Source organism: Magnolia sinica, chromosome 3 (assembly GCF_029962835.1).
Source record: "Magnolia sinica isolate HGM2019 chromosome 3, MsV1, whole genome shotgun sequence".
In the NCBI taxonomy this organism is placed as follows: domain Eukaryota; kingdom Viridiplantae; phylum Streptophyta; class Magnoliopsida; order Magnoliales; family Magnoliaceae; genus Magnolia; species Magnolia sinica.
The window spans coordinates 90,660,522-90,687,393 of record NC_080575.1 but is presented as its reverse complement, the minus strand read 5'-3'; the positions used below and the strand labels follow the sequence as shown (position 1 = coordinate 90,687,393).

At 40.4% G+C, this 26,872-nt stretch overlaps 2 protein-coding genes across 9 annotated transcripts in view; one reads left to right on the top strand and one right to left on the bottom strand.

Moving 5' to 3' along the window:
• Positions 1–6,991, top strand: part of LOC131240214 (ribonuclease 2-like) — a 29,891-nt gene extending 22,900 nt beyond the window's left edge. The window contains exons 7-9 of the mRNA XM_058238338.1: positions 2,355–2,516; positions 2,712–2,811; positions 6,625–6,991. Coding sequence (XP_058094321.1) covers positions 2,355–2,516; positions 2,712–2,811; positions 6,625–6,680 — 318 coding nt within the window. The 3' untranslated portion in view covers positions 6,681–6,991. The remainder of the gene's footprint in view (positions 1–2,354; positions 2,517–2,711; positions 2,812–6,624) is intronic.
• A 7,003-nt stretch (positions 6,992–13,994) lies between these two features.
• On the bottom strand, positions 13,995–25,489 carry LOC131240213 (uncharacterized). 8 transcript variants are annotated; one of them, XR_009168660.1, is made up of 7 exons: positions 24,914–25,226; positions 23,712–24,114; positions 21,910–23,039; positions 21,585–21,707; positions 21,363–21,457; positions 19,133–19,214; positions 13,995–14,273 (listed from the first exon to the last, which is right to left on the bottom strand). XR_009168660.1 is itself a non-coding variant. In XM_058238336.1 (5 exons), exons 1-4 carry the CDS (start codon positions 24,977–24,979, stop codon positions 21,624–21,626), a joined length of 1,683 nt encoding a protein of 560 aa, XP_058094319.1. In that variant the 5' UTR covers positions 24,980–25,226; the 3' UTR covers positions 21,113–21,457; positions 21,585–21,623. The 8 variants fall into 8 exon arrangements, 2 of the variants coding, with proteins under 2 accessions (XP_058094319.1, XP_058094320.1); XR_009168661.1 differs by lacking the exon at positions 19,133–19,214; XR_009168665.1 differs by lacking the exons at positions 13,995–14,273; positions 24,914–25,226 and adding an exon at positions 25,272–25,489 and having other exon boundaries at positions 18,965–19,214.
• Positions 25,490–26,872: the final 1,383 nt, after the last annotated feature.

Below are 26,872 nucleotides of genomic sequence, written 5' to 3'. Positions count from 1 at the left end.
AAAATTAATAATAATAAATATTAAAATAATTTTTTCTTGAAATTTCCCTTCAACCAACTGTCAATTGAAACTAATTTCGAAGTATTGGGAGTGTTTGATGAAATGATCATCACGTACACTCTAAATGTTATGAATTCAATTTGAATATAGTTGCATTAGTTCAGTCAGGCACCGCATAGCTTAGGAACCTATGCAAAGGAAACCTATTATGTGCACTTCTTTTTTGAGATGTTATGCTTTGAAGGTGTGTATTAATGCCTTTTTTTTTTAAACAATCCTTGAAGCTTTATTGAAAAATTCAACCCTTTTCCCAATGTTTCCCCATGTTTCCCAAAAGGTGTGATAACCGATACGTATTTGTATCCCAAAGGTGCGATACGTAATGCGATTCCGATATTTTGGACACTGGTTGGGACAGCTATGACTGTGCATTTAAACCATTCAATGAAAAGGCTGGATCATCATGTAAGCTCTTCTGAGGGTTGATTGTAGCCTCAAACGCTACATGTTCTACAAATTTTCAGAACTAGATAACCTCGCCCCTATCAACTTCATTTCCATTTCCATTTCTATCATAATTTGCTATGCCATATGAACCAATATGTGAATCCCCATCACAAGATTACCCGTCTATCACCCAAAATCACTTCTCCTGCATCCCACCAATCAAACACACTGATTTCCCAAGCAAAATGCATACATCCCACATGGCTCCACAAGTTTGAGCTTGCAAACGATATACTCCCAACACAAAAGACAAGGAGATTTAGCTCCTGAGATGGCAACTCAAGGAATTAACACAACGCATCAAGCTCAAAAAGATGCAGCGACAAATAAATTATGTCATCGAGCTCATCTCACAACTTGAAGCTCGACTGTTTGATCTTACTGGTTACCAGTCATCGCTTTCCGTTGGATGATGCACGAAGCCACGGTGGTACCTCAACCTTTCAGCCATCTCTGAAATCCCACAGAATCACAGATTATTTTTTTCTTAATCATCTCTTCAATCTCGAAGTGGTGCCTGATGGGTATGTTGGATTTCAATAAGGCTTACATCTTGAATAAGGAACCCAGTGACTGCATGGGCTTTAGCAGAGAACCAATCTTCAACGAGGAACCTGAAGAAGACGCCACTGTCGATGGTAAATCCAAGTCGAACATGGCTTGATCTCTATGCAAGTGATTTGTTTCGATGAAATATGTTATGTGATTGTGGCCTGTAAGTTTCCATCAGCAATAGATGTGTTCCAACCAAAATCGGGTACAAATGAAGGGATGAACGCCAAAGGAGATCAGATGTTGCCTTGGATCGCATGTGTTTTGGCAACCATCAATCAGTATGACTTGGACGATGCGTGCTATGTTGTGGATCTACCCTTTGGTCAAAACTCGAGGACGAGTTTGTTTCGACTGGGGGAGATGATTCAAGAACATCTGGGCCCAAAATTAACCACATCATTCATCATTGAGGAAGTCCCAATCATATCCCACGAAGAAGAAGATTTGTGAGGCTTTGTATGATAACTGTCACATTCAATCTGGGTGGCCAACAAAAGCACTTGTTTAAGGGCCCCGCATGCCTAACATCCAGACATCTAACTCCCGAATGGTCCCAAAGAAGAGACCATGATCGGCTGGCCAGAACATTGAATCAAAGCCGTGCATATCCAGACCTATCTGGCGGAAGAAACAATGTTTTGAGGGGGAACACTGACTTGCATAAATAGAATTTTCTGCTAGCCGTTGATGTGCCTGAACCTAGTACTAGATGGCAGAAATGCTATTCCCGCCAACCAGTGATGCAATGGGCATAGATTTGAACAGCGACGATTCGATTTCCTCCATACGGTGTAACTTCTGTTTCGATCTAGTTGCTATTGTTTAGTTGTTTGCTTAGTGGATTCCTTTATTGTTCTTCATCTTGAAGCTGGGTTTCATCTTTGCTTGGTTTGCTCCAGATCGCCCGTCATTAGAGCATTCCAATCTTCCGTGTTTGAGTCACTTGCAGGATTCAGAGTCCTCGCCCACAGCCAGCCATGCTGTGGATTCAGTGCATCCTTGCTGCGTCACATACCCTAAACCATCTATAAGATTTGATTGAAATTTGAAACTGCAGCCTAGAGCTCTTGCCCCACCCCCCCCCCCCCTCCCTCCTCAAACATTGAGATCCAGAATGTAAGATGCTCAGGTTGGTTACGATGCTGACATGCATGTACAAGCCTTTGTTTTTATTTAATAGTTGTCTCCTTTACAATTATCCACAGCTTTTAATTGAACTGCAATTTTATGAAAGTCTTGTTGCATTTTATTCAATCTTTTTCTTCTAAATATGGCATGTGATTTGCCGCCAGAAAATTCTGACTGATGCTGGATACGTGCCTAACAATACATGCAAATATCCATTGGGAGACATTGTTGCCACCATCGAGGACACTTTTGGGGCATCCCCATTATTGGTCTGCAAACATGGTGCTGTGGAAGAGCTTCATATATGCTTCTATAAGGATTTCAAGGTTAGGCTTGAGTTCTGCACTTTTCTTATTCTTCTTTTTGACTGGTTGAGTTCTGTACTTCCAAAAATCCCCTTTTTACTCCTATTATCTCATTTAACATTCGCACAGTGTTAATATGTTATATTTGCCAGAATTTAGGACTTTTAAGAGATCAAAGCTCAAAGTAGTTGAATTTTTGTTTCATGCTTTGTTCAGCCTCGCGATTGCATAATTGGATCTAGCACTCAAGATGACATGCTCAGTTCAAGGTCGTCTTGCCCCAGATATATCAGCCTACCAGAATACTCTCCGCTCAGTGAGTTTCCTTTTGTATAATTATTTTGACATTCAGAGGTCTAATGAGCAAGAGATAATACTTTCCTTTTGTATAATTATTTTGACATTCAGAGGTCTAATGAGCAAGAGATAATACTGGGACTATGATGGTTTTTGTTAAAAAAACTCTAATTAATTGATGACTTGTGCATGAGGCCTGCCCCTTTTTGCTTCAATAGTATGTGCTAGACATGTCTTCTCCACAAGTTAATTCAGTTATTGGGGGAAAATATCAATATATTTTTTTATATATAAAGAATATCTATAGCTATTTATAGATTTGTAATTCTTTTTATCAATCTTTAAGCATTTTTCTACATCTTGACCTTTTATGAATTGATGTTTAAAATGGGAGCTCATCCAGTGCCTCTGGATCTTGCTTACCATACACGTGGTGCATGTTAATGAGATTTGGACCATACATTGAACAGGTCCAATAGTGAATGGACCAGATTTTTTATTTTTTATTTTTAAAGGAATACTGATCAGAGACAGTCCTAACCATGTAATGAATTGGGGAAAATAAAATATGGCTAAAATTCAATGAGATAAAGATTATCCGATTGGATGGTTTGGGGTAGTCCAATAAAGGAAGTTGTTTGTTACTGGCCCATCAATACTGAATCCCAAGAGTTGGCAGTCCAGATCGCATTGATCTATACTTACTACGACAGAAAATGATTGGAGGGGGAAGGATAGAACTCCTATGCCTAGGGCAATTGGGTCAGCTCCGTTCACAATATTATATTTTCCATTACCGTTGTATAACCATACAGATATCTCAACATTTCAGGATTTTATTATTTACCAGATTTGAAACCTAACATCCATGTCTAATGGCATTGGCATCTACCCGACTCTTGCTGTTGATTGGAATAGGTCAATTTTCTGAGTTACTATAGAATGCTGGTCAAGAAAAAAAAATGTCATTTTTGAAAGTCTCACCTCAAACAACTCCCCAACCCAATAGCTGGTAGTTACCATATCATGCATTATTCTATACATTTACCTGGTACTGGTTGATTGTGCTTTTGTTGTTACTTTTGTGTTTGACTCTGTAATTAATTCAAATTCCATGCTATGTAAAAGGACACCATTAAAAGGAAAAAAAAAAAAAAAGTGCATGCTTGATGCACTTGTTTTTTTTTTTTTTTTTTTTTCCTTTTGAAAGTTAACGGTAGTTTTATTAAAGGAGTGCCAAGATGGTGCAAAGAACCTTACAAAAGGAAAGGGATGAACAATCACCCCAACAACTTACAAAAGGAAAGTAGAATCATTCTCCCTATTCATACACAAAGCCCATTTAATAATAAAACCCGTTGCCCTCATTAACACCAGATTAGGGGTCTTTCTCAAATTTCGAAAGCACCTCCAATTCCTATCTCTAAACTGCCCAAAAGCCCACCAAATTGCTCACCTCCTTCCTACCTCCACACCATGCCAAGCCACCAAGAAGCACCAATAGAGCTCGGTAAGACCCAAGAGACATTGAACTTGGTTAAGAAGTCATTCCACACCTTAATAGCAAACGGGTAGTGGAGGAAATGATGATCGATCGACTTGGAGCTTGCTATGCACATTAAACAAGCATTAAGTAACACCATTCCTCATTTTTGGAGATTATCCACTGTCAAAACCTTCTCCCTTCAAACTAGCCAGCCAAAGGCAGCAATCTTTTGGGGAGCATTGTCGGATCACTCAGATTTATCGCTTCAACATAGCAATCGTTCCCTTTCCCCACTTTCCGGCGGCCTAAATGAATGTGGTTTAGCAACGAAGCCAGTTCTGCCATTTCCCCCAGTGAGAGAAATAATTGGCACCCTGCCAAGATACTTTGATCCACAGACAAACGGGCAACTCTTGGGAGTAACGATTACAAAGACAACTCCCCTATCCACACATCCTCCCAAAACCAAATCCCCTTCCTATACCCAAGCACAATGCTGACCCCTTCAGCAAAGCATGACTTTATAGAGGCAACCCATTTCCAGATCGCCGAGGCTCTATACATGGAAGACTCCCTAATGTACTACCCTCTTGCATCACATCCATATTTGCTAGTAACTGTATCCCTCCATAAAATGGCCTCCTCCATCTCAAACCTCCATAACCACTTACTGAACAATGCCCTATTCATCACCTCCAAATCCCTAATTCATGCCCCTCCATCATAAGCTTTACCCACCTCTCCCTAACGTAACAAATGAAACTTTTTTATTCCTGCTCCTTGCCACAGAAAATCTCGCTTTGGCTCACTAGAACCAACTTTGAGCATCAAAACAACAACATAAAATAAATAGGCAAATTTAATGATGCTGCTTTAATGAGAATTATGCGGCCCCCAAGTGAAAGATACCGATACCTTCACCTAATTAATTTCCTTTCATCCCTCTCCACTACTACATCCCACAACGTTTACAAAGAGGTAACCCAAGGTAAGTAAATGGAAATTCACCTGCCTCACATCCAAATTCCAAACAAGGTAGCCAACTCTAATAGATTCTCCCCTGGCAAGCATACACCCAACATCACGCTCTTAACAATATTCATTTTCAACCTCGACACAACTTTAAAACAACAGATAACCATCCTCAATTTTCCCCCCATACCCGCATCAGCGTCACAAAATAAAAGCGTGTCGTCCACGAACTAAAGATGGGAGATCGGGGATCTCATCCTATCGATACAAAATCGTGGAAAAAACCAACTTCTTGCCTGCGTTCCAGCATTTTGCCTAATACTTAAGCTACCGCCACGAAAGGAAGGGGGGGAAGCGGATCCCCTTGCCTAATACCTCTCGAACTTTGGAAAAACCCTTTCGGCGACCAATTAATCATTACTGAGAATCTAGCGGAGCTGATGCACTCCTTTACCCATCCCCTCTATTTCGCCCCACAACTAATTCTCCAAAGCATATAGTCCAAAAAACCCCAATCCACATGGTTGTAAGCTTTCTCAATATCTAACTTGTGGACAATGCCTCTCAACCCTTCCTTATACTTGGAGCTAGTCAAGTCACTCATAAGCTATTATGTGTGTGATTGACTCTCTTAAAAATGGGTATTAAGCTAAGAGGATTGTTAGTTTCAGAGCCGATCTTCAAACACAAAACATAAACACCCCTATATGCGATCTAGGCCTTCATAGGGTGGTCCATTTATCAGGTGGGCTCCACGTGTGAAGAAATGGATGGTTTGGAAAATGATAACTAATAATTCGATGTGAACGTGTTGTTCACCTGTTGAGTGGGCCAGCCTATTTCTTTGAGAGGACATATGTTGCCCACCTGTTGAGTGGAATCTCTTTGATGATGGATTGGATCTTGTTCTCATGTGCCCTGCGGACATGTGGTGGTGTATGCATGAGCTTCCTTGAAAGCACATGCGGGCTTACTGCTTACCAAAGGTCACAGATTAATACTCTTACAGTGTTATTATCTTCATACATCATGGTGTAACTGTCAATACATTGCACTCACGTCCATGTCCAAGTTCCAGAGGTTTTAATGATCATTAGCTGATTGCTTACTCCTCTTTGATCGGTCCCTTCTTTTTGTAATTTCATTAACATTACAGATGGCAACAGGCAGGCCTGGTAAGGATTCAGCCCAAATTTTGAACTACTTGGGCCTAGCCTATTTAAAACTGGCATGCAGCTCAGCCTGGGCCCTAGCCGTTTCCAAACCTACTCAACATTAGTTTTCTGGGATAATTTGGAGACATAAGAAAAGATCTAAGTATTCATTCAGTTCTCTTATATCTCTGCTTTTTTCACTCTTCTTTTCTTTTTTCAGTGCTTCAAGATGGAAATGCAGCAATTCCATGGCTACCAGACATTGATGCTCTCTAGCCTTCGGGGGGTTTGAAAGATACTGGACAGCCCATCTAGTAACTTCTGTCCCATGAGATTGGACAACCCATCTGGTGTGTATACTACAGCCTACAATGTGGAGAGCGAACAGCTGCCTTGGTATTTGTTTTTATAGTAACAGAACTATTAGATAACCTCAGTTTACTGCGTATAATCAATAAAATGCTCTTTGCAGCTTTAATTCAGATTAGTAAGATGGCAGATGCAATGGTTACTGTGTGCAGTATTTCGGAGGGAGATGGTCCATGTATGCCGTTAAAATTATAAAAGAAAAAAGAAACTGTTATGCATGGATGTATAGTCTTGCAACCATTGGTATTATTTTATTTATTTATTCATTTTTGAAGTTTAAAGGTATGTATTTGGGTAGTTAGGGATATGTTATAAGCTAATACACTTTAATTTCTATCGACTAAGAAGGATGTATGAGAATCCATGGTTTCCTACCATGGGAGTAACTGGGTCTTTGGTTTTACACATTCATCATCATCGTCTAAGCCTTATCCCAACTAATTGGGATCAGCGACATGATTCCATTTCCACCATTCGACTCTATCAAGGGCCATAACTTCAGTTAGGTTGTAGGTCATCAAATCTTTTCTTACTACTTCCACCCACATCCTTTTAGGCCTTCCCCTTGTCCTTTTAGGGCCTTCAACTTGTACCAACTCACTCCTAACCGGCCAGTTCTTGGTCTCCATGGCACATGACCAAACCATACAAGTCTACTTCCCCCATCTTGTTACTTGTTGGTGCTACTCCCAAATTCCCTCGGATGCATTAATTTCTAATTCCATCGTTCCTTGTCTTGCCACTTATCCATCTTAACATCCCCATTTCAGCTACATTCATCCTGTGGACATGTTGTTCTTTAACTACCCAACATTTTCTCCATAAAGCATGGTTGTTCTTGGCTATAAAATTCCCCTTTCAGTTTGAGTGTTACACCATGATCACATTAAATTCCAGAGGCACATCTCCACTTCTTCCACCCCCGCTTGAATTCAATGGGTAGCATCCTTTTCAATCTCTCCATTGTAAAAAATTATTGATCCAAGATATCAGAAGTGGCCATTTTGGGAAACTTCTTAGGCAGCAATCTTAACTAATTCCTTGTTCCTACTCCTATTGTTACTAAAATTGCACTCCATATAATTTATTTTTGTCTGACTAATTTTAAATCTTTTAGATTCTAAAGCACCTCTCTATAAATCTAGCTTTATGTTAACGCCCTCCCTCATCTCGTCTTTCAAAACCATGTCATATACAAACAACATACACCATGGGATCTCTTCTTGCCAATGCCTCATTAACTCATACATAACCAATGCGAAAATGTACGGGCTTAATGCCAACCCTTGGTGCAAGCCTACAGTAATTGAGAACTCACTTGTCTCTGCACTAGTTGTCCTTACATTTGTTACTGCTCCCTCATACACATCCTTAACCATGTCAGTGTATCCTCCTCATTTTCTTCAACACTCATCAGATGGGGACCCTATCGTAAGCTTTCACCGAGACAACTTTATTAAGAGGCCCACCAAAGACAGGGAAAGAAAACAAAGCCCAGCTAATGGGAAAGCAACGAGATAAAAGCAGTCGTACCAGCTGCCAATACAAAAGGGACCCATTCCTGCACAAACCCCACAACCCTCCTGATTACCCCAGCTAATGGGAAAGCAATGAGATAAAAGCAGCCACAATAGCCTGCCGATGCAAATGGGGCCCATTCCCGCACAAACCCACAACCCTACTGATCACCCCAGCTAATGGGAAAGCAACGAGATAAAAGCAACCGCACTAGCTGCCGATACAAAAGGGGCCCATTCCCGCACAAACCCCACAACCCTGATGATTACCCCATTCACTGAACCTTCTCTATTTCTAAAGCATCGCTCATTTCTTTCTTTCTAGATAGCCCAGAAAATGGCCAGCAGATTCAGAGGCTTTTCTGCTTGCCCCTCTGTGCCATGCCCAAATGAGACTATCCACTGATTCCAGCATAACCCAAAATGTGTGTGCCTCTGCTAGGAAAAACTCCCACACGCTTCGAGCGAAGGTGCAATGAATAAACAAGTGGTTGATGGATTCCGCATTCTTCATGTACATTAAACATACATTAGGAAGGATAAGGGACCTTCTTTGTAAATTTATCAATTGTAAAGACCCTATATTTCTCCATCAATTATCAAAGTAGAAAAATAACTTCAGTAGTAACCAAATTGATTTTCTGATACATTCGCCCTATGCCATAGTCTGTGTAATCACTCCTTCGGAACGTTTCATATTATGGCTCGTAAGTTTAATCCCAAGATAGTGCATTCCATGTCTTCTTTATTCTTATAAATAGGTCCCTGTGTAATTTTCCTCCATTGGTCTAGCATTTTCTTTGACCTTACAATTTTGTTGAACAACTTTGGTAACCAAAATAACCTAGTATCTCCATACACTTCCAAACCTCTATTTAAAAAATAAAAATAAAAATTACACAAACCACAATGGGTACTCAAGCCCATAACCTTTGTGTTGAAGCTCTTGTGAGTCTACCTCCGAGCCATGAGTAAGGACCCCTTCCAAACTTCTATTGGTATATATACCATCTGGTCTAAGCGCCTCTCTTGTTTTCGTCTTTCTCAAAGCTTCTTTCACTTCAGATATCCTAATCCTACAGAAGTACCTATGGACTCCAACATCATTTGAATTTATGGTTCCTTCTATCTCTACGCTCTTAGGGTGATTGTCATTTAACAAGTTATGAAAATAGCTCCCCCACCTTTCATTCATCCCATTGTCCTTAATTAGTACCCTTGGTCATCATTTTTAATGCTTCTAACATGACCTAGGTCCCTACTTTTCTTCTCTCATTTTTGTAAGTATGAAGAATCTTTCTCACCTTCTGTTGTTCCCAATCTATTTTAAAGATCTTCATAAGCATTAAGTTTAGCCTTATTACTTTTTTAGTAATCTTTTTGGCATTTCTATGTTGTTTAAGATTTTTTCATTGTTTCTAGTCCCTTGTCAAGCTTTGAAACGTGCCCATTTCTTGTTGATAGTTTTTTGTACATCGTCATTCCACCACTAAGCTCCCTTACATGATTTAATTTTTTCCTCTAGATACTCATAAAACAGCTTTTGCCACTTTCCTAATGCATTCGACTATCTAATTTCGCATAACGTTTGCTTCTTCCTCAACATTTCACTTTCCTTCTTTCATCAATTTATTTCTAAATAATAGTGTTCTCTCCTTCTTAATTCCATCACTTAATTTTTGGACACCTATTAATTTCATTCACTTTCTTTTATCTCTTAATGTACACAGCCACAACCATTTGCCTGAGTTACACAGTCAAAATCTCTCTAGGTATTATCACCTTGCAATCCTTACATATTTATCATTTTGTCTTCCTCTAGAAAGAAATTTATTTGGCTTGCATGCGATCCACCAAAAGTTGTTAAATGTAAACCTTCTCCCATTTTTTCATAATATTTTTGCTATTGTTGTTGTTACTGTTGCTCTTGTTGTCACTTAAGCGCTATCACAGTTACTATTTTTATTGTTATTGTTACTAGTCTGATTTATGTTACTATTCCGCAACACAGGGATGATACTCATATTTGGCCCATAGCCCAAAACTCTGGTGACCCACTCCATAGGGAACAGTTGGGATGGGGGATGCCCAGCAGTAAGACCTTCCACGTTGTGTATAGGCCTGTTGCGGTGTCTATATGCCGTCAAATCCATTCATCTAATGCACACCACCAGGATGAAGGGACGCCCCAAAAATCAGGCCATTCGAAAGCTCTTGTGGGCAACAAGGGAATTTAGAGCTTTCAGGCATGAGTTTACATTCTTCCCTATTCGTGGCCAGCTTGAATTTTGGATTAGCCTGATATTTGGCCTCAAAGGTGAAGATGAGGTGGCACACCAAATGGATGGTTGGATCCCATTCACATTCCCCCCGCATGGATCTTGGTTAGCACAATTCAGGACCCCTATGCTTCTGCCTCAGTGGTAGACTCCCAAGAGTTTCAACAGGGGTCATGGGTTCCAGTACCCATTGTCGTGTTCCTTACAATGACTGTTGTTGCTTCTTGTTTTCACCTTTTACTCTCTTTTTTCTTCTTTTTTCTTTTTTTGGTTTACACACCAACCATACCCCCACACACACCACATGGGCACTTGATCCCAGGATCTCAATGTTGAAACGGAGTCTATCTACCACTGAGCCATGGAGCCCCCAACCCTACAATTGTTGCTGCTGCTGTTGTTTGTGAATATAATGTCGGGATATGATCCTGGATGTGAGGCTTTGCACGGTATGCTCAGGTTTTCAGTTTCAATTGAGCTCAGATTGGGTACAAGTACAACCCCCCACCAGGACCTTCCTGGAGATGGGGGTCCTAGCAAGGCTTCTGTGGAGCCCACCATGATGTTTGTTTTATCCACTCTGTCCATCCACTTTTACAGATCATTTTAGCTCATGAGCCCAAAAAGGAAGCAGATTGAACGCTCAAGTGGACCACACCACAGGAAGCACTGGCGGTAATGATATCCACTGTTGAAACCTTCCTACAGCCCACCATGATGTTTATTCGCCACCAAACCTGTTAAGGTTGCATAGACATGGATGAAGGGAAACCATGTCTCTCAATTGAATGTGGATCTGCCATCCAACCTGTTAAGGTTGCATAGACATGGATGAAGGGAAACCATGTCTCTCAATTGAATGTGGATCGGAAATCTCTGGTTTATTATTCAAGGGACTGTTTGGATGAACCCCAAATCATGATTGCAGCAGCACTTGTTGTTGGAGACTACACATTTCTGCGATTGATTTATGATTCGGCATTCCTCGTTCCATGGAGATCACCTTGATTGAACCTAAATTATGGAGATCACCTTGATTGAACCTAAATTGACTGGGTACGTCCATGTGTGCACTTTGTACCCTTAATCCAAAGTCCAAACTGATCAAAGCACAAGCTATTTACTGGACAAATCAGCATTTGTTACTCGGCCAAGTAACGTCATAAGTGGGATCCATGCCTTTATGCTGTGACTGAATCATCAGTGGGCCACTGCCAACAAAATCTCCTCCATTGGACAATCTCAACTCTCCATTGGGGGCGTGCGAATCAATAGGTTAGCAAAGGGATTCACACTCAGCAGGTAATAATCAGCGAGATTTTGCCCCGCCAGATTAGTAGTTTCAGTGAAGGAAAGGTGAGCCACGGTGCTGTTTCTGGTTGATCAATTCAAGGGAAGGGCAGTACTCTCTTCTATGTAAATGTCGAGCACCAGCCATGTGGGTGCGGCCCTGAGCATAAGGCCTAATTCAATGTATGCATTGTATACCCACGCGGTTCATATGTTTTCCCAGCTTTTTGTAGGGCATGGCCCCAAAAAATGAAGCAGATACAAATTTCAAGTGGCCCACACAGGAAACAGTGGTCATTGAATGCCAACCATTAAAATCTTCCTAGAGTCCACCATGATGTTTGTTGACCATCCAACATATTGATAAGGTCACACAGACCTCAATAAAAGGTGAACGAAAAAAGAAAAAAGAAAAACCACCCAAACAAATATTAGCATGATCCAAAACTTTTGTATTCAATAACCATTGTTTCCTTTGGTTGGGTCCGCCTGAAATTTGTATCTGCTTCATTTTTGGGGACATGCCCTAAAATAAGCTAGACAAACATATCAACAGTGTAGATATACAATGCATACATGGAGGTGGGTCCTACGGTCAGGGTCGCACCCGCATTGCTTGTTCGGTGTTGCAGCCAAGTTACGCTTGTAAATGTCTATCTTTTGCATTATGTCTTTTTAGGTATCTGTGAGATCTATAACTTTCTGGTTTTAAATAAAAAGAAAAAAAAAATGGAAAATCAATTAAGAAACACTTTCTTATTACTTACCCAGGTCAAAGCTTGATAAGACACCACATACGGGGCAAATCCCAGTATTTTAATGTGGTGTGGTGCCTACAACCCCCAAAGCTAGTTGGGGCTCACTGTGATGTCTGTGAGAAATTCACTGTCCACTAGTTTTTACAAGTCATTTTAGGGCGTAAGCACAAAAATAAGGCAGATCCAAAACTCAAGTGGGCCACACAGCAGGAAGAAGTGGGGAGGGAAAGCCTACTGTCTTCGCTAGCGTGCATCGTGACGTTTATATGCCATTCAAACCGGTCATAAGGTCATTTCGACTGCAATGAACTGAAAGCACAAAAATACTAGCATGATGCAAAACTCATGTGGCCCCACAAGTGTTTCAACGGTGGGCATTCAATCCCCATTGTTTCTTGTCTGGCCCACTTGAGTTTTGGATTTGATTAATTTTTTTGGTCATGTTAAAATGGATATGAGGAGGCAAAATAGATGGATGGTGTGGATTTCTCACAGTGGGCACGACGAGTGTTTCAACTGTGCGCATTCAATCCCCACTCCCACTGTTTCCTACCGTGAGGCCTACTTGAGGTTTTGGATCTACCTCATTGAGCCCCGTTGACACTGGAAAAATCCTTTTTCTTAGAGTTGTGAAGAATGAATATTTCCCAGTTGGAAAGCTCTTTGAAATCACTTTTCAGTGGACCAGAGATTGTCCCATTTCGAGTTATAATGAGTTGGATGCCAGCAAATCTCCAAGACTTAGATCCCGGTAATCAACTACTGCACCGAAACTTCTATTCGAAGAAAAGCCTTCAAAACTCCTGATTGCAGAGCAGTAATCAGGAGAGCGAGTGGTGTGCTTGAAAGGTCATCAAAACACCTTTCCAAAGAACCTAAGATCAGCTCAATCAGAGCAATATCGAAGAAGCTATTGTCTCATCTTTAGAGACTCACAGACTCAATCAAAGAATCAAATTATCCTGTAGCACTTTTGACTTCATGACCACTTTTTGTTGGCCAAATAGACTCCAATGGCCTTGATCTATAGCTTGATGGAAAGCTTGTTCAATTATCTTTCCAACATGCCCAAGATAGCTCGATAGGAATAGTAACAAAGACACCCAGATCCATAGCTCAACCGGTAGACTGAGTGGAGATACCTCGTTTCAACACTTGAGGTCTTGGTATGGATCCCTAGTGGGGGTGGCTAACATGGAGTGTGCATACTGCCATGGGTGTGTACTAACAACCTAACCCAAAAACAAAAAGGATTAGTAACAAAGAAGATACAACCATTCTTCCAAAGTTGAGTATTGCTGAAAGGCAATGATTTTGTCAAAATGTCACGGGGACCACTTGAGGACCCCTCTGTTTTCAGCCAACCATGACGGGACATGTCCGTGACCACGAGTGCGGTACAACTATCACCTGGACCCATTCAGTGAGGTACAATTGTCACTTGGGGTTGCTTTAGCCAACCATCTTTCACCACGTGCGGCCCAGTCCTAATAAATTTGCCTATAAATACCCCATCAAGGTGACTACTAAGGACTTTTGGATCTCATTTTCACCAAGTGAGACTAAGGTAAGAAGCTCCTACAATTCGAAAGAAGCTGAGAGAAATTGAAGTCATCCAGCTGATTCACCCTCTTACTGGGTTGCATATGCACCTGCCTGTTATGCATATGTAAGCAGAAATTAGAATGAATCAACGATAATTGAAAACCCAAATCTGTTTGGAAGAATCGTTGAATATATATTGATGTTGGGACGAGGCCCGAACAATGTGTTCGCCCCTCAGTTGATCTGACAGGTGCAATAGGTTTCCCTGACGCACCACCTCCAAGATGAAATGCCCAGCATGGCTTTTTCTAGTTTGCACAGACTGAATAAACCCAACACCCAACATCACTTTAGAGTATCTTCATATGCTCATAATAGAAGAGAAGAAAAGAATTTGTTTTCGTTTTTTTGGTACTCTTGAAAAGCCCCTTACATAGACCATAGACTACCCATGGGATGGACCGTTACGAGAGACTCATTTAAGGATGGACCGTTTCTAATTGCAATTAATGAGCCAAGCAATATGTGACACATTTCTCCGAATGGAAACAGTCAAGTCGATATTGAGCCTCATCAAAACGAAAAAAAAAAAATGCATTAACAACCAATTTGATTTTTTGAATTTGAATTAAAAAATATTAATTTAAAAAACTTTTTTTAAAATACTTCAACACTGCTCACTCATGAATTGCCACACTGCTGCCAATACCTTTTGGAAGGCTGGCACCCCCACCAATCCCCACCAATTTAAGACAGCATGCTGCTCATTTTCTAGCTCCATCTGTTATTTGTATTTCAAAAAATACGAAGAAGAGTTTGAAAAAAGCAAAAAAGTAACTTGTTTTAGTTTTTGGTCTTTAGTGAAATCTCTAGTACCATATCGGATAGAACGGAAAGTTGCAAAAGGATTTATAAGCCTTTCTCCCACAGACTTCAGTGAAATGTGTCAAGCTATGAGCAAGCCCGTATGAGCACGCAAGCCCGTATGAGCGCACAAGCCTGGCCCGGAAACCTTTAACAGGGTGTGTTCGCATGCATACACCTCTGTGTACTCGAGCATGGGGGGAATCGGACTCCGATTGGCTTGGATGAACCTCCTTGAGTTGAGTCTTGATGGCTTGATTTTTCCCAGATTTACGAATTCTTTTTTTATTCTCTTTTTTTATTGTGGCCACTTGATAAAGGTCGTTTCCATGGTGTGAAACAAGCTTCCCAACTCAAGCATATCAATGTCACAATGGTTTCTCGCAATGGGACTTTTCGTAATAGCTTTTTATTAAGGTAAGTGTTTTTACATAAGCAAAAAAATGAAATTTCCCTTTCTTCGATATATTATTTCCTTTTCAGTTTCAAATCCAGTTTTCTTTTTGGGCTTAAAGAACGAAGGTGGTGTTGTTTTTGTGTAGTATTGGGGTTGAGATTCTCACAACCAGTGCACTCTGTAGAGAATCGTTTGCTGGGGCATTATATCCTAAGAGATAGCCACGTCGGCAACCTTCTGCATAGTTTAGCACACAGAGGGGCACAAACTATTCTAAAGACAACGACTATGTATGCGCCTCAACCTAGCGGCTATTTTAAATTATCGTTGATTGTTGTCATCATTGATCTCCAATGCAGATGTAGGGTTCTATTATTCCATCTCTTTATAGTCGTATACTTTCCATTTTCATTACTAAAGTTTCAACAATTTTGAGATATCTGTATCACATGGCTTCGAGAAAATCGAGTGACAAATTTGTCCGCCCTAAATTTTTTTAGGGACACTTTAAGAGGTGGAAGCAAAAATTATTTTTCAACCTTACCACCCTTAAAGTTGCATATGCCATCGATCAACTTCAATCATTAGGTTTCTCGAACCAGAGTTGTTTGGAGTCCATCAGAAATGGGATGAAGCAGATTATCTTCGTAAGAACTACATTCTAAGCGTCATGTTAAACCAACTATACGATCTTTATTTTGATTATGGTACATCTGTTGAGACCTAAAAGGCCTTATAAAAGAAGTGTAAGACAGAAAAGGTAACTGTGAAAAAATGTGCCATTAGTCGATACATCAAGTTCCAGATGGTTGACAATAAATTAGTCGTGCAACAGGCTGTGAATGTTGGAAATTAGCACCCACGTGATTTTTGTCTTTGTTTTTAGTGTGGGGGTGACTTGTATTGATGGTGTAGTTGATTTGGAGTCACCACTAGCCAATTTACTCAAAATTCCGCAGCAGTTAGATCCCGCGGAATCTACAAAATCTAGAGAATCCAAGGATTCCCTTGTTTAAAAGTGATTCCTGATCTACAACCTGGGATTCCAAGGGACCTCGGTTATAGAGAGGGAAGCTATTAGGCATCCTCTCTGCCCGTACCAGTGTATGGTCTCTACTTCATGTGGTTAACTAATCTTAGGGGATTAAATGTTGGGTATAAAGCATTAAAACAAGACTAGGCAAACTTGAATTTTTGATGCGACAGAATCCAGAATTCCGGCAAGCCGAAGAGCATACGTCCAGGAAATGTCTAGAAAAGCAAGGATGTGAAGAGGAGATGTGATGATGTCAGGATGATGTGTAAAAGGATTAGGCAGCCCATGGGTTTTTTATGTGACAGGATCCGGAATTTCGACAAGTCACAAAGCATACGCCCGATGCGACCTAGAGAAGCAGGGAGTTGAGAGGGGAAGTAGTGACGTGATCTATGAAGTATGGATTTAAGTGATGATGGCCCGATCTTTAGTTTACAACTCGAAATGACTTAGATGAAATGGGTGCACCCTGGCTTAAAGTTTGCAGCCTAGGAGGGGTTAGGCTCAAGAGGGTGGTTCTTAGAGAGGGTTGGAGGAGGTTAACGAAGGGGCAAGAAGATATGGAGGCTTGGAAGCACAAGCTCACCTCTCACTCTCACTCACTTACCCACTCTCTTTCTCACCCTCCTCTTGGTGAGTGTTGGTGTCTTGTTGTGAGGAGAAGATGGGGGTATTTCTAGCCCCCTTGCATGGCTTTCTAGCAATTGTAGGGTCTTTGAAGGGTAAAATATGATTTGGCAGCTTGGGATTGGTGAAGGGGAAAGAGGTGCCACATGGCACTCTCTCATAAGTTGACAAGACCGCTAAAAGGGTAACTAGTAAACATTCCAAGGATGATTAGGGTCATATTACAGTTGTCTCTTCAGGAGAGCAACAGATGTTGTTTTGGGCGCATTTCTCGAGGGGTAGCGGTAATTGGATGACCACTGGCGATAATTGGATTACCGGCCCCCTGGATTTTACTTTGAGCTTTGGTTGGTTGGCTCATTTGGCTCAAAAGGTAGCTAGGACTAGGGTTTAGGCTTAGACATGGCTAAGGCTTGGGAATGGCTCGTTAAGTCTACAGCTTGGGAATGGCTTGTTTAGTCTACAGCTTGGGAATGGCTTATTATGGGTTGAAGGTTTAGGCATGGCTAGGGTTAAGGTAATGGCTCTTAAGGAACATCCATGCTTCGTCAGGTTGCTAGCCTAGGTAGGGTGTCTACACAGGTAAATGTGTTTAATCTCATAGCCCATTAGATCATGTTTTAAGGAATTAAGTTAGATGAGCTCTTCTAAGTGGCTGTCATTATTGAGAAACCACCACCCACTTGAAAAGACTTCAAAAACTCCCTTTGGCATAAAACTAAAGAATTATCAATGGATCAACTAATTGTTTGTCTTCATATCAAGAAATAAGTGAGAATCTAGGATGATTAAGAAGATAAAAAAGCTGATATATCTAAGGTCTTAATGATTAATGGAATGCATAACTAGAACCAACAGAAAGGAAAGCTATTTTTGCTAAGGTTCCATCAGCCAAAATCAACACAGGCGGCTACTCGTCCATATTTTGAAAATATACACAATTCTATGAAAAATAGTTTAAAAGTAAATGGTTTTCCACCCATGGACCAAAAGGCAAGCAACCAAATGGAAGAATCTCTATTTTTATTTTTCATTAATATCTTTTGGTATTGATAGGTTTACAGACAAGTCTAGCATTGCTTGTAACTTGGGGCCTGTTTGGTTTACCAATTACAGCAGTAATATGTGTAATGTATGGTAAATAAGTAATGATTATCACTCTCTCTCAATCCATTTCGGAAATGTAAAGTACTTTCCTTGATTAAATACACTTGGATGTAATTTCGTCAACATGTGTAATATCCGCACCGTACATCCATTTTGCAATATCATTTTAAGGCATGTCTCAAAAAATGAGGAAGATTGAGAGCTCAAGTGATCCATACTGCTAGCATTCAATCCCCACTGCTAGTTGTGGTCTGGTCCATTTCCACTTTGGATCTGCCTTGTTTTTTGTCTCATTCTATAAAATGATCACACAAGATGGATGGACGGTGTGGATATAACGCATACATAATGGTAAGGCCCACGAAAGTATGCCACGTAAACGCACTTCCACCAATCCATGTCTTGCGGTGATTTGATGGTTGGCAATATCCAATCATAGGTAAGAAGCAATGATGTGAGTTTTACACCACATTAGTGTGGTAGTCCGTGAACCAAACAGGCCCTTAAGGATACCCATAAGTGTTGCAATCATCATGACCTGTCAGTCCTAAAGGAAATGCAATTAGGTCCAAAAAAAAAAAACACTTGCCATTACCAACGGGTACCAATTTGGACGTTAGGGAGGGAGGTTCAGTAATTTGTTCGTTGCCACAAACACTGCAGAAAATGGCAGCAGTCAACCATAAAAACTTTTGGCAGAGGACTAAGCATATGATTGTGCAAAAAGGGTGGACCATTTTAGAAAAATCCCCAAAATGTACTTTCCAAAAATGCTAAAATTACAAAAAATAAATATAAAAAAGATTTTAGAGTTTCATATCAGTACATTTGCATGTTTATCAATTTCAAGCTTCTCGAATAGTCATCTTAAAATTCAGTGCCTGTAAGGTGGATTTGATTCCACTTGTGTGAATGGGTATAGAACAGTCGAAACCATACCAGACCATCTGCAACTAGATTTCAGAAAACGGGCATGGTTCTGATTACTCGTCTCGGAAGGATGTGGAATCTCCATAATCACCTACATTTAAATATGGAAGAATGAGAAAGATTTGTTAAGGGTGGAGATCTTAGAACTACAACCAAAATCAAATATTCGTAACTGGAAGTAGCATGAAGCACAAAACGACAATTAAATTGTAGAAAAATAAATTATTTGATGACTGGACACAACTAGGAATGGTACCCTATTAGCAGAAATCCATGGAACTAGAGATGAATGGCAAGGAGTGGAAGCTGGAGATGGAGCAGGACTGACAAATGACTAAGATTTAAAATTAAAAAAATAATAATTAAACAAAAAAAACTATTTACAACCCGTGACATCTAGGAAAGGACAGACCGTACTGCAGGAGTCGCAACTCGCAACTAAGTAGAAGGTTCATACAACTATGGTTCAGATGTAGAAGAAGTGAAGAACCGTGTAGTGGAAGCTGATTTCAAAAATGTCTTGGCCTTGGCAAATTCCATATTTTCAAACCTATGGAGGTTGATATCTTTTATCTTTGAAGAGATCCAAGAACTAGAATCTATGTTAAAGTTAAACATCTTGTTTATTCAGTTAGGTAGAGAAGCTATGGAGACTATCCAAAGAAACACTATTTAGTCTAGCGAAAAAAGGTGTGATGAGATCAGTCGAAGCACTTGTCCAAAGAAACACAAGAATCGGTCGAAGCATTCATGTTCTCCTGATGTACTATTTTATGTCGATCTTTTAATAAGGTTGCTGCTGATTGTAAGAGAGAAGAAAACAAAAGGTAGAGAAACCTGGATTCTTTGTGAAATCATATTTCAAATTTATAAAGGCTCGAGGGCATGTCGATTCATGAAACAAGTTTTACAAATTCGTGAACGCCTGAGTCATGATTCTATTGTAACAATACTTGAATCTACAGAGACTGATTTGTAGATTTTGGGAAGAGCTCATGACAGAAGACGAAGCCAATTTATGGATCTGTTGAAAACTGGCCTCATCTGTTAATACGAAAGTAGCAATCTGGTGCAGCAAGAATGTCGACATGGGAGCACAAGTCTGTCAATATAGAGCAACCAATCTAACAAAGTAGAAAAGATAACCCTTGAGTTTGGTTCATAAATCAAGAACAGCTGAGAACCTTTGATGGAGAAACCAGCTTCAAAGCTGAAGAAGCAAAAAAAGGATCAAGCTTGAGAAGATGCGACTGTACAGCTCCGTGTGGGTTTCTTGCAAAGCATGTGGCCTACAAGACCCAGATAAATTAAGATGGGTTTTGCATCGGTATCAAATCTCTGGGCACATGAATCCTGTTATTGGGATTTTTCTCTAGCTTCAGACTCTTTGCAGACACTTCCAGCCCTTAAACAACATTTCTAGTTCTTGAAGTTGCTCCTACACCTTCTGCCACTTCCTAGTAACTAAGGGCCTATTTGGATTCGGGTAAAGCTTTTGTTGCAACTTGCTATCCATCACATGTTGTTAAGGATAGTGGACATGGATAAGCTGCTGCTGACCAGTTGTTCCGTGCCTTGTTGTCAACACCTTGGAACGTGGACAGGATAGATTGTGGCACATGTGGAGAACTTAAGATTGGTTGGTGGTATATTTACACATGCACATTGACACATGTGCCACATATTTTACTGCTTGAAGATTGATGGTGGCACATATGCACACATATACACATGTGGGATGTTAAAATCTGGACAATTGCACGTGGCACATTGTAACATGTCATACATGTGCATGGATAAATGTAATCCTCATGTGCACCGAAACTGAAGTGTAATTGACAAGTAGTTCCACCTCTCCACATGGGACACCCAATCCATGGTCTAATAGTCATATATCCATGACTCGTCCAAGAGTGCATTTGTTGGATTGACAAACCATGGACATGTACGGTTGATCCGGCTACTTGTCGCACAATAACTTTGCCCAAATTCAAATAACCCCTAAGTCAGGAATGTGTTTACTGCTACATTTAAGTGCCAAATCCATGCTCATGGTTTATGTTTCTTGTACAGGTTTTGTTTCAATAAATCATATTCTGCGGCTCTCTTCTTTGTTATAGCCTCCAAGTATGTTTCCCAATCATAAGTATCAACCAAATGCTGCATATTTACCTATTGCACATTGATTAAACACACACAGGTACCAGAAAACGGCAGTGTAAGGGAGTTTCAGGCTGACCTTCGCACATCATCCACTTAAAAGCTGGAAGTGAAATGCAGACTATTCAGGCAAAGAATTCCAGTTGAATCCAACCGGTGCTGTCCATAAAGCATCTATCAGCAGAGCAAGGATGAATCAGATAAAATGGCTAATAGCTGCAAACCCAACTTGAAAAAAAAAAAAGGCAATCATGAAACCAAAAATGAGCAAACGAGATAAGCAGAGGCATGCTGTTTTTACCATTGGCCAACCTCATATCGAGGTCGATATGTGGACATTTTAAGCCGTGGAACGCCACTTGGAACAAACCCACTTCATCCACATGGAAAAGCAGTGTTTAGCCAGGTGTTCTGGTAAATCTGCCTGCATAAAGACAATCGCAACCATCAAAAAAGTTGCAAAGCATGCATGAAAAGATGTGCCACATTCATACCTTTATTAATAAACAAAATATGGATCTAAAGAGTTTTTCTTAACTTCAAAATAGGCTGCTAATATCCTTATTTCCAACAATAAAATCTAGCAAAAAAATGGGGGGCCATTAGTAGAGAACAAAATAGCATACACTATTCCATGAACAAGAATAAGCGTCAGTCGAGAGCAACCAACTCCCACCTCCAGATTGCAAACCTCTCCAACCACTCAACATTTCCAACTCCAGCAGCTCATCACCGCTGCTGTCATCTCCACTGTAGTTTTTCTTTCTCCTCTTTTTACGCTTTGCTTTCTTTTTATGCCCATATCTAACCGAACCCCCATCATCAAAGTCAAATCCACTACCATCAGAGAACCCATCAGGTTGGACCAATGAATGATCATCCGACTTCCGAAAACTTATCCCGTTCCTAATAAACAGCAATTCACATGCTGATGCAGTCTTGCATTCCTTTGACAGACTATAATGAACAACCCATGATTGGAGCCCAAGCCATTTCATTGCAACTGCCTTCTTCATCTTTGTGCAAGCCTTCATGAGTGCCCAATGACCTGCATCACTCAAGGTCATGCCACTTTCTGACAAAAGTTCTTCGATTTTTCCTTTTTCCTCCCCATGCTCATCGTCATCCATGAGACGAAGTAGCTGGCGACCCTGATTGATAACTGCATTTAATAGGAGCAATTCATCGATAGATGCACAATCATTGCATGTCGACAACAGACTCTCGAGCCAATAAGACGGGGAACTGAAATCCTTGCATTTCGGCCTTGGGGGGAGCAATTTACTAAGAGAACTTAAGAAAGCATGGAGCATCTGCTCATCAAGCAATATGAGAAGATGCTGACATAGAAAAGAGAACTGCTCCTCCGCCAAAAAACCATATACAACTGCCCAAACATCTTCTGACTTGTCCTCATACATCAAGTGAACAAATTGGTCTATGAAGAATCTTTCATCTATGTTCAATATCTCACCATCTTTTAGTGATTCTGCAAGCTCATCTGATGACCAGAAATCAGGAACGTTTTCAAGAAAATTCTCCACTGTACGAAGGACATCCAAATCGAGAAAGTAATGAGGTTTTGTAGCAACCATTGCAGGTGATTGTCCATGTTTCCCCTTCCACTCAAGCTCATCCCAGCAAATGTCTCGGTTCACAAAAGCAAACTGGGATATTGCCCTGGCGCCTTTTCTATGCTCGGATTCACCTACACCAGCGAAATTACCAAACCATTGCAATATACGCTCTGGGTTTCCTGCATGTCAATAAAACAAGACATGAAAGCGAGATCCATCTACATCCTAGCTAAATGAATATAACTTAGAGGTAGAACATGGGTTCATATAAGTCCTATGGTGGTCATCAGATGGATGGTTAAATGAAAAGCTCCAATAGCCCAAACTCAATGAGCAAAATGAGACAGTTGGGATCATGTGACTGTTGTAACCTGGGCCATGCCCCATCCATTTATGGGCACCCACAGTTTGAGAAAAAGAGCTTGACTACGTATAAGTTTATGTTTACATCCTAAGAAATAGAAGTTTGATTTCATTAAAAACAATTATTAAAAAAAAAAACTGAAAAACAAATGCTCAACAAGGAATAGACTGTTGAAAACATACAAACTTAGACATGTTTACATAACAACAATCCACTATACTCCACCATAGCAACATATGATTCCTCTTACAATGTAAACAATACAAGAAAACAAGATAATATATATTATCATCATCATCGAGTAAGCCTTATCCCAACTAATTACGGTTGGCAAAAACAAGATGATAAATACATATATAGTAAGTTTTTTATAGGAAAGAACATGTTTTTGTATGTCCCACAAGCATACAGGTAATTTTAAGCAAGCCAACAAGATGCAGCCATTTACAAGTACACAAATCAACGTAATTAAAGTGTGAGGACTTGCCTTCGAAAAACTTCTCAAGCATGTAGCCTTTTTTGGCTATGATAGACCCAACCTTTTGCGGTCTCTTATTAAAAATCATCTGCAAGACTTGGGCAGCTATGGCCAGCTTTTGAGATTTAGACCTCAAGAGGTCAATGAATAGTTCGTGTTGATCATGAGTAATTGAACTTATGCATGAAATGGTGGTGCACAGCCATAGGCGAGCCTCTGATCGACCTCCTGATGTGATCACTGAACAAATGATAGATTCCAATTTCTGCAGAAGAGATATACTCTCTTTTGAAGGACTTCCATCTCCATCATCGCCTGGTGTGGGTTCAGATAAAAACAACTTAACCATTTTTTCTCCAAGAAATCCGATCCCTTTTTCACCCGGTGATTTGGGTCCCAACCGAACATTGATCTAGAACAAGAAATGAAACAGATGTAAAGAAATTAAAATTCAACTTGAACATTCAAAACTCCAACACGTCACACTTTAAATCATAAAGTCCTAAAAGTTAAACAATAGAAAGTAGAAATTTAATAGTTAAAGGAACCATCAAGTCCAAGGATCCATCCATCACAAAAAACATGCCAAACAAAATGAGAAGTCATATCGGCGGAAGTCCAAAGTCGTGCAATCTTCTTGATTCGGCGATGGATGGAATTACTAAAACAACAAAATTAATGAAAAGAGTCAAATAATAACAGCAGGAAAAGTCCAAAAAACTGATGAGATGACCATGAAAAAGAAATCTAGAAAATGAATGTCAAAATCACAAAAGACAAAAGTTTTAAACATCCATTTTTCCTAATTCTACAACCGATGAGATGACTAACACTACCAAACTAATAAAGCATATAAATCAATAATACAGGTCGAAAATTCAAAAATTATGATAACCCAAATGAGAAACATTCTCAGATGCTAGGAGAGAATCAAAGTACGCACACACTCAATGGATTGAATGTCCTGCACCCATCACAGCGGGCTCCACGCACAATCTGGAAGGTTTTTAATGGTGGGCGCCTCATCCCAAACCTTCCCTCTCGTGCGGCTCATCTGATGATCAATTGGGCTGCAGGAGAGAACCAAGGGAAGCACATGATGGACAGAATGGATGTACTGCACACATCATGGCGGGCCACACACATCATGAGTGTGTATCAACCATTGTGTTCTACTATGTATAATGTATATTCAGTTATAAACACTTCACCTGTAATCTTGAAATATGGCTTTTTGCCTCGAAAAACAAGAACGGTGAGTTTGCAAATTTTGCCATCCAAACACCTGCCTGTAAAGTGGTTTTTACCTGTAACCCCTATACAACTAAGGATTTTTACAGGCCTCGAAACGACCCCTTAATCATCAAAATCAGTGACTTTGAAGGTACCCAAAAAGCAAAACAAGCAAAATCTCAAGTACCCAACAAGGAAAAGAAAGGTGTATTGAAAGAAGAAGAAGAAAAAGGGAGAAGAGATTGAGAAAAAGACAAATTCCAAGAAACCCAAATCAGGAAAAGGAATGTTATGAGAGGGTAAAACCAGATTGAGAATGAGAGGAATTTCACTTACCTGATTCTTTCAGAGGAGAGCTTTTCTTCCTCTCCTTCTTGCTTGCTGCTCTCTTTCAGAGAGGTTTTACCAGTATCAAAATGTGCAATACGCGACCGTGTCTATACACGAGCTTTCTCTTCAGACAAGTGGGACCGAAGCTTTGTGGTACTTCAAATCATCAAGAAATCTCCTTGAGAGGAAAATCTCAGCCTTTCAATTTGTCTTTGGCAGGAAATCCGCGAGAAGCTTTGGCAGGAAATCCGCGCCCTCGAAAGCCTTTCGCGGTAAGTTTATGCGAAGGATATTGGGTGGGGCCCACTGAAATGTAGGTTAGATATCCATTCTGTCCACATTTCAACGGTAGACGTTCAATTCACACTGTTTCCGGTGGTGTGGTCCACTTGAGATTTGGATATATTTCATTTTTGGGCTATTACCTAAAATTATCTGATAAAATGGATGGACGGAGTGGATAAAATGCATGAATGAAGGTGTGACCCACAGAATTTACTCAGTACGCTAAGTGTACCGAGTTACTCAGTACGCAGTCCGCTTCCAAGGACGGGGCGAGGGGTCTACTTACCGCAGGTACCCAATTGTTATTGGCGAATGGCTCCTTCCCCCTGCCACTAGCCCCCGTTGGCTTGTGGTCGGTGCTCTGTGGGCCCCAACATGATGTATGTGTTTCATCCATGAAGTGCATCCATTTTTACAGATCATTTTATGGCTTGATCCCAAAAATGAGAGGGATATAAATCTCACGTCGACCACGTCACAGGAAAACAATAGTGATTAGATATCCCCCATTAAAATCCTCCTGAGGCCCACTGTATTGTTTATTTGACATCCAATCTGTTGATTAGGTCATACATACCTAGATGAATGGAAAAAAACAAATATCAGCTTGATCCAAAACTTTTATGGCCCCAAAAAGTTTTTAAATGGTCGACATTCATTCAACACTGTTTCCTATAATGTGGTCCACTTGAGATTGGGATATAACTCGTTTTCTGTCTCATGCCCTAAAATGATCTAGAAAAATAGATGGACGGCATGGATGAAACACATACATCATGGTGGGGCCCACGGAGCACAGACCACTAGCCATTGACTGTTAGCAGGGGGAGTAGCCAATCCGTTTCCTACTGGTGGGTGCTCCATGGTCCCGCCATGATGCATGTGTTTTATCTCTGCATTCTGTCTATTTTTTAATAATTTTTATTATTATTTATTATATGTGATATTTCTACTTTCTGCAAACCATGCAAAGACGCATGCTCTAGTTCCGCTGGGGTACCCAAATGCTATTGGTCGGTGCTCTGTGGGCCCAACCATGATGTATGTGTTTTATCCACACCGTCAATCCATTTTTCTAGCTCAGTTTAGGGCACGAGCCCTAAAATGATGCAGATCCAAATCTCAGACGGACCACACCACAAGAAACAGTGAGGATTGGGTGCGTGCCGTTAAACAAATTTATTGGGGGCCAGCGTCACATTTGTTTGTTGAAGTTGGATTATTATATAATATCATCCAACAAATACAATCAGCATTCGATGGAGGGCGGCTCTGATTATTCGAGGGAGGGCATGTTCCCAGTAGGCTGCAAGCCTGCACCT

Coding starts and splice junctions, on each gene's coding strand:
- LOC131240213 (XM_058238336.1), bottom strand. CDS start 24,979: ATGGCAAAATTTGCAAACTCACCGTTCTTGTTTTTCGAGGCAAAAAGC. Junction 24,115..24,913: donor GCCATATTTCAAGATTACAG/GTGAAGTGTTTA, acceptor TTCTTGTTCTAG/ATCAATGTTCGGTTGGGACC. Junction 23,040..23,711: donor GCTTGAGAAGTTTTTCGAAG/GCAAGTCCTCAC, acceptor ATTGACATGCAG/GAAACCCAGAGCGTATATTG.